Here is an 8,456-nt window from a genome sequence, read left to right as displayed (position 1 = left end):
CCCAGTGCTGGGAAAGCCTTGGGGGATCCTGGCAGTCTGACGCRGCTCACCCCAGCCCTGGGGCGCTCGATCGTGCTCCTGTGCCACCCAGGGTGTCCTCTTCCACACAGCGGGGACAGGCTATGGGGACAAGCAGGGGCTCTGCCCTGTCACCAAACCTCCCTGCCTGAATGATCTATAACCAGGAGCTGGGCAGGTATCTGAGCTTGTTAGCCCGTTAAGGACATGTGGTGTTATCTGGGATGTATTTGTGTGTAAGGCCCTGTTGCAAAGCCTTCCTTGGAAGTATTGATAGCATTGCATGCTGCTCCGCCAAAGTCTTTCTTTGTAGGGCAAAGAGATCTAAGAKTCGGTGCAAAGTATCATCCATAAGCACAGTTCTAGATACAAAGCAAAAAGGCTAAATATGCTCTAAACCACCTGCTGTCCAGACAGACACAAGTAAAAATAGCACCCCCAAAAGGTGCAAACAGTCTGCCTTGTGGTGCCCACTTGGCTCAGTCCCACCAGTATCTCATTACACTTGCAAAGTGGCAGGGCTTGTGTTTGCCTATCCAAAAGGCCTYGCTGCAGTCGAGGCATGCGTGCCTCTGCATTCCTGCACCCTTGGAAATGTAGCGCTAGCTGTTTCCTCGGCGTTATCTCAGCACACCACGAATGCAAACACCTGAGCTGGTGGAGAGCAAGCCATGAGTCTGCTCCAAGCCCTGGTAGGTGAGAAGGTAGTGGAGAGGCAGTGCACCTTCTCAGGCACTAGCAAAGGGCTCTCTGGTGGCTGTGGATACTTTCCAGCGTGGTTCAGCTTGGTTTTGCTTCCCAAGAGATTGCATGCTTTGCCTGGCTTTTCCAGCCAAGAGGTGAGTTTTGATTTATCTATRAACATGTCAGGTTGTAGAACTGGAAAGCAAACAAAAACCAGTGTGATAGGAAGCCCCTTAGCTTGTGTTCTTTGCTGTGGGTTTAAACAGCTGCATTAATTACACTATGCGATGAATATGTTATATTCTACAGGTTTCCCATTTGATAAAGGTTTCCAAATGTGCCTGGTGTTAAATCTGGAATGAAGCTGGCTTTGAAGTACACGCACGTGTGCTAACTTGATTGTAGCTGTAATTTACTTGAGCAGTTTCGGTAAAGACATGAAAGTAAGCCTGTGCGAGTTCAAGTGATGCCCTGTGCATTATAAATGGTGACTGCCTTGGGCTTTTGCTCTGCCAGGAGAAATAAGGATGGTCACCAAGTCTGATGAATGTAAACCCAAATGCAAAACCCACTGAATCATTTTTCCACATAGGCTTTTTCCACAAAGTCTCTGTTCTCAAAGGAAAGCTGCGGTGTCAGGGGATAGGCAAGAGCGGGGGAATCTCTCTTTTGGATAACAAGGGATGCCCAGGATCCATGCAGACGAGGATTAGGTGATAGCTGAGTGTGGTCTTGCTGGACTTGGGGAAGATTCCTCCGCTGGGACCGGCCGTATCCTTAGGAGCCGTGCAGGCAGGCGATCCCCAGGTGCGGCTCCCTCYTCTGCCCAGCAATCCCTGCTCCGCAGGCTCTGCCGCCGTGGGTCGGGGGGCCGGGGAAACGCGGGTCAATCTGCCGGCTCCGTTTGCACCTTGGCAAGGCACCTGAGCAGCCTCATCGACTCGCTCTAGTGCCGTTTGCTGAAAAATCCTACCGTACCTTCCTTCACCGCGTGTCTTGTGGGCGACTCAGAGGAATTATCACACAGCACTAACAGTGCTGTAACGCACCGGCATTCATAGTAATCTTGCTTGTAGTCTCCCACCCATTTTCATACTGCGCTTGAAATACTGAAATTGCCCAGAGAAAAKAAATATCTTTACAAGGAGGGCCATCAAGCCAGCATGCTGTCTGCAGCATCCAAAAAAGCAACCCACTCAGCAGGGTAATCTATTCAATGCCTGGGATTTATTTTTAACATGSAGTTCTGCAGTCCTTTTAACTTGAGCAGGGAAGTGAACATTTTGATAACAGCAGCCTCCAGGTCAAATGTGATGAGAATTCATAACTCACCACATAGTGGTTTTGGAAAACCAACCAAGCAAAACAATTTCCCAGAATAAGACGATGAAGATTCGCATTTTTCTTCACAATGTCGTACATAGAGCTGATATCTGTTGGAGTGTCTACTTATTCTCTCTCCACAATTTGCAAATAAAATGCCTTCTGGACTATTTTAAATTTGAACGGCTATTGCAACCACAGCTTTGCTAGGCTCCTCATAAAGAATTGAGACATCAGATCTTTAGGCCATCAAAGAAGAAATATTAATCCAGTAATGGGAATATTCTGATGTTTCCATTTCTAATCAAAGCAAACCTTTCATTTTCTGTTTCAAGCAAATATAGCCAAGAGAGTGGCATCAAGGTTTTAAAATTGCAGGGAATACAGGGAGGGCGCTCCAGTCCCTGAGCTTCCCTGGAACAACACAGGAGCAATGGCAGACCCAGTTTAGTTCAGAGTTGGGATCTGGGAAAAATAAATATGAAGATCTGGCCAAGTTGAGATTGGTGAGGGAATTAGAAGGAGGCAACTTTTTATTTTTATTTAATCTTAAAAGAACTGGAAATATGTCAGAGGCATGTGTCTGAGAAAGAGATAGAAAAGGAACCTGGAAGGAAATTTCATGTTTCAAACAATGTAATTGAGTTTAATTTTGTTTCTTCTGCTGTTTCCTGTACCCTCTCATGCTCAGTCTCACTGTTAGGCTCAGTAACTGGTATTTCTATCGCACCTAAAGGCTGCTAGGGCCGCTATGCTCTGCAGCATGTTCTGCTTTATCTGGAGGCTCAAGAACAAGTACTTTCCAAACCCTTTTTATTTGTTCTCTGTTCCCTGTCTTCCATCCAAATTCGATATCCGAAGGGAGGCCCTGGYGACAGGGTGCTGGCTTTTACAGCAAGGGCAGAGGCTCCTCTGCAGAGTGTTGGAAAAGTGAGAAAAAAGCAGGAGACCAAGAGAAGCAAAAAAAAACTTCACCCTGACATTTTCTCCCATGCTATCGCAGGAGCCTGGGGCGTAATGAGAAACTCTCTATGCTGTGGCAATGAAAAACGGCCAAATTTTCTATGCAGCCCGGAAAGCTGTACTGATAGGTACAGTCATTGCTTTTAATATTTAATTCGACGAGATCAGTCTCTTAAAAATGGATCAGAAGCTGCCACAGTTTCAAGCACATGCTCAGCACTTCCAGGGAAAGTCCATGGCGTTTGCTATGCTGTGAGCTTATCTATATTCAGACCGGGTTACATGGCAATGTGTCTCATTAATTAACCGAGCACACAGAACTGTGGCTCCTTCCATTCCCTTTCGTTAACTAGGCTTTAAACATTTTCAGGGTGTCACTCGGACTTTGGGTTGTCATTCAAAACGTCTCCCCTCTCTTGGAGCCTAGATCACCAGACCACGCCAATCTCTACCAAACAAATGTGGGCTGGTCCAATGCAACCAAGTGACACTTCAAGAAGGATTTTCCTTACATTACAAGTCTGTCAAAGAGCACAATGCAGATAAGTCTCGATCCTGCCTCTCACCTGCAGGAACTCCCTGACTCCCTGGTGCCAAAATGCCTTGGGTCACGGCAAGCCCGGGAGYGAGGAACTGGGCCAGGCCAATGGAGGTGCTGGATGAGTCTTGCCTAAAACTTGTCCTTGCTGCACCCCTTCAGGTGAGTCCCATTGGTCTCAAACCCTATCTGGGACTGAGCAAAACCTATCTGGGACCATCTGCCTGCAGCAGAACCATATTTTCTCTGTGCATCGGTCTCCTAGCTGTCCTTCCTGCCTTCAGAAGTCCCTTTGTGGGCTCCAAATAGTTTGGATGTCTTCATCAGGGAGCTGGGCTTCAAAGGAGCCTCTGTGACCACCTAATTGCCACCATGATGGCAAAAAAATGAGCTAGAAATGTGCATTTGTTAGAAGTACAATCCAGGTACCTCCTACATTCTTCACTTGTGCAAAAACATACAAGCCACTTTCTGTCCTTATAGCTGCCTCTCTCTGGTACTTCTGCAACCCCCATTGCTGCAGGATCCGAGTTCCTCTCAGCCTTCAGGGCAAGGACTGAGGTGTGAACAGACTGGGGGTGGACTGAGAAAAACAGACGTACGTGCCCACAGGCTGACACTCCTTTTGGCTGAGACAGCCAAAACAGCAATCGCTACCTCCCCCTCATCAGCACTCACAGCTCCTGAGCCACCTAATTCCATAGGCATGTTGGGATTTGGCAGCGAAATGGCCTGGGCACCTCCTGCTCCTCGACAGGCACCCAATGACATGGTACTTGGGAGCCATTTGCTGTAACAGCCTGCACCAGGAGAGGATATGGTGGTCCTTGCCTGAACATGGCTAGACAACCTTGCCTTGTTCTCCCCGCTCTTGCCCTTGACCCTCTTGTCTCTGCAAACCCAGTGACTGTGTAGCTACACCATGAGATGTAGGCCTGCCTCCCTTCTTCAAGGCACATCAGATGCCTTCTTTATTCCCTTCCTTTATTCCTCTTGGTTGGGGATAAGGAGGTGGGGACAAGAGGGACCTGAGCACCTGCACCCTGCATGGGACAGAACCTCACTGCGCCTTGACCACCTCACCAGCCTTGTCCTGGGGAGGAAAGGTGTGAGCCTCAGCACTGGCTTGGAGGCAAAGGCACCTTCCACCTTCATACTGCACTGTCCAAAACCCCGTCCTGTCATTTCCCAGCCCTGATAAGCTGTAACACTGACGTTGTTAGCTTTTTGCTCTTTGTTGTCTCTCCTTAGCATACATGTCTGAAGCACGACTCCAAAGGCCAAAGGAAAGCAAGAATGATGAAGAAAATCCAGATATGCCTCTGCTTCTTCTTTGTGTCTGGCATTTTGTACGAGATATCCCTGCTGTCTGGCTGCATCTTCTCCTGTATTCCTCTGTCCAAGCACTTCCTGACACCTGAGCAGGTTCTGAGCCTCGGCAAAAGCATCATCTTTCTGGAGACCACGGAACGYCTGGAGCCCCCTCCTCTGGTTTCCTGCTCTGTGGAATCTGCTGCCAGGATTTACCCTGACAGGCCCGTCATCCTCTTCATGAAAGGACTTAATAACAAAACGGTGTTGGACATAAACTCCAACTACACCGCCTTCTCGCTTTTATCGTCTATGAACAATGTCTTCATTTTCCCCCTCCAGATGGAAACTGTCTTTGAGGACACCCCTCTGCTCCAATGGTACAACCAGGTGAGAGTTATAATTGGGGAAAAATAGCTCTGAAGCAGGCTAAAAATGAATGGAGGAGAACAGGCACAGAGGGTTTGCCCAACTATATGAAATTGCAGTCACTTTCATTTTATTTTGTTCAGAATAGAACCATTTTTGCCACATGTTGCAGTACCTTCATCCATCTTTTTACTGAACACATTATCATGATTTTTTCACTATCTGGAGAATCAGATCTTTGGCAAACACAGCAGTGACATAAATAGACTACATACGTATTTTGTTAAAACATCGGTTAATCATCTTATTCAACAGACGCTTGTTTAACAAAATGTGCTGTCCGAGTCATCTGAGTGCTAGTTAATGCTGCCACACACTGATAAAACCTGTGCTAGATTAGATGGGAGAGAGATTTCAGTTTTCATAAAGGCAATGGGCAAAACCAGGGGTGGGCGCTTTCAAGCACGCAGAATATAAGCTCTTTGCAAATTGCTTGCAAGTATGGTTTGGGAGGGTTGTTCTGCTTCATCTCAGTGCAGGGCAAGCAGTGAAGGCATACTTTCTTCAAGCTCTTGCAACTCCCAAGAAAAATTTACACCAAACAGTAACAAAGCCAGCAAAAGCCCTTTAGCCTATTTCAAAGAGCTGTGAGTGATGAGGCAGCAAGTGAGTAAAACGGGTTGCGTCACACTGAAATAGCAGCCCATGATTCACAGCATTATTGATTTAACATTTTGAGTTTCCTCAAAAAAACCATAAAATGTTCCTACATTCATTTATATTTATAAAGTCATTGTTCTGAGCTCCCCCATTATCTTATTCCAATAAAATTTAATAGCTGTAAAAAGAAAAAGCTGTTGCTGACATTTATAGGTGTTCAGTTTTACAATGCAGTTAACAGGACAGGAGGAGGCAGCTAGTTCTCTGTCAGCAGCTCACCATTTCATGTCTCCAACTCTTGCAGGTAAACCCAGAGCAGGAGAAGAACTGGGTTCACATCAGCTCTGATGCCAGTAGGCTGGCGCTCATATGGAAATACGGGGGGATCTACATGGACACGGACGTCATCTCCATCAGGCCTATTCCAGAGGCAAGCTTCCTGGCGGCACAGAAGTCCCAGTTCTCCAGCAACGGGATCTTTGGCTTTCCTTCCTATCACAGATTTATTTGGGACTGCATGAAGAATTTTGTTCTAAAGTACAATGGGAAAATTTGGGGCAACCAGGGGCCCCTTTTAATGACAAGGATGCTAAAAGCCATCTGCAATCTCACTGATTTTGTAGACCTCGAGGACCACAGCTGCCAGAACATCTCCTTCTTAAATCCCCAACGTTTCTACCCTATCCCGTACCCAGCCTGGAGAAAGTACTATGAGGTGTGGGACAAAAGCCCTAACTTCAACCAATCCTATGCGCTGCACTTGTGGAACTTCATGAACCGTAACCAGAAAGTGGTGGTTGCAGGGAGCAATACGCTGGCAGAAAAACTGTACAAAACATACTGCCCCACGACATACAGGGATTTGATTCAAAGAGCAGAAGGGAGAGACTTCATGCAGCATAAAGACTCCATTTGACGTGACATGGGAGAGCGAGGTGATCCTTCCAGCCCTCCCCTGTCCTGGGGCTAAAACACATTGTGACCATTGGTATCAGCAGCCTGTGGTAGAGACCGTTCATAACYGCTCTCCTTGTTGCCTTACGACGCTGAGGAGCATATGCAGAACGGTGGTGGGTATCCATCTGATGTGATACTAAGGACTCCTTTGCCTGAGTGGTTTCAGAAATTCAGTTCTGGTTTCTTACAGGTGTTTGCAAACCAAGCCTTACTGAATCAAAGGGACTTACAGGCCTTACTGGTGAGCTTTTTAAAGGAAAAAGTTCCAGGGAGATGCATAGCCTTCTGGCAGGAAGTTCAGAAGCATCTCAGCACCCTTTTGCACTATTGGCACCTATGCATTTCACAAAAAGTCCCAAACACAAAAGGCCTTGGGTTTAACTGAGGACTCCAATGCAAGTGTAATGCAAGTGTAATGCAAGTGTATAGCAGTGTATGGATGACATACATAGCTCAAACTGCTACTGTCTTTTCATTAAGATAGGCTCTTTTTTTCTGACACAAACTTTACTTTATACCCTACATTTTTGAGAGGGATCTTATAAATGTAAGTAAAAATAATACAGTTAATAAATCACCAAGCCTCTGAGATTCATTTCCCCTACATTCCTCTGGAAAATGATTGCTATTTTTAAAAATGCTTTTCCTCCTGCACTTTGAATTTAGCTCCTTCCAGGAAGGGGCTGCATTTCTCCATCCTCAAAAGTCAGCTCTGTCTGTCTCCTGTTATCACCTGACCTCCCTGGTACAGAAGTGAAGAGTCACATTTCCCTTTTTACCCTCAGTTGAAGAGGAGGTGCTGAGGCACCAAGAAGATGACAGGACTGACCCTCCAAGGTTCCCTCTGAAATAAATGGATTTCTAATACCTTTGAAAATATGGTGCAGCAGCTTGACAGCAGCCCCAGTCACCCTCAGCTGTCTGTGCCACCTATGCTGCCTTCTTATCTCCCTTTTGGGTTCTCCGATGCACCACTCCCTGCCTGTGTTTCCTTTTTTGCATCTGTTCCCCTTCTCTCTTTCTGGCATTTTCCTCTCCCACACCCAGAAGGTGCCAGTCCCGGAGAGTTTGCTGTGGCCCAGGCGCTGGCATTCCCGTGGGCTCCTGCAGGCTCCAGCATCGCGGTGCAAATCCACCCAAGCCCTTGAAAAGCCCAACTTGCAAATCCCTTCTGAGTCTGTCTCAACAGCTGTTTATAAGCCTGGAGTTGGGAGCAGAAAGGTGGGGGCGGATTGGTAGCCCGTCATCAAATGTTTGCCATCTGTACAATGCTATCTTTTGTAAATACAGCAGCTAATGAGCATGCTGCAATCTGCAGCCTTGTTTCTGCAGCTAGAAATCACAACAAGATTAGCTGGAAAAAGGAAGCCTTCTGCACACAGCGGGTTTATGAGCGCCTAACGCCGCGCTGGGACGCGGGGCGCAATTCTCCCTCCAGCCCCACGTCGGCCTGAGTAACCGTGCTGAAGTCAATCAAACTGCAACGGCGTGAGGGCAAACGGGGCCAGACCAAGTGTTTCAGGTTGTCAGAGCAACAGCGTGGCACCGCGGGGGATTTTGCCCGTTCCCTTTCGGGAGTGCGGGTGCTGCCCACGGAGGTTCGGCTTTGCTCTGCGCTATGTTAGCAGGGAAG

General features: G+C 47.3%; 1 protein-coding gene across 1 annotated transcript; it reads left to right on the top strand.

The window, feature by feature from the left end:
- Nucleotides 1-3,891: 3,891 nt before the first annotated feature.
- Nucleotides 3,892-7,204, top strand: A4GNT (alpha-1,4-N-acetylglucosaminyltransferase; the record flags this gene model as incomplete). The annotated part of the gene is given in 4 exon segments (XM_026073710.1): nt 3,892-3,951; nt 4,778-5,227; nt 6,171-6,750; nt 7,056-7,204. Coding segments are annotated over 4 exon segments (1,239 nt in total), but the record flags the coding sequence as incomplete, so codon positions are not given.
- Nucleotides 7,205-8,456: the final 1,252 nt, after the last annotated feature.

This window comes from Apteryx rowi, unplaced genomic scaffold (assembly GCF_003343035.1).
Source record: "Apteryx rowi isolate R43461 unplaced genomic scaffold, aptRow1 scaffold_375, whole genome shotgun sequence".
NCBI classification, from domain to species: Eukaryota; Metazoa; Chordata; class Aves; order Apterygiformes; family Apterygidae; genus Apteryx; species Apteryx rowi.
Note: the sequence above shows the minus strand (reverse complement) of the source record. Positions and strands in the feature narration are given on the sequence as shown.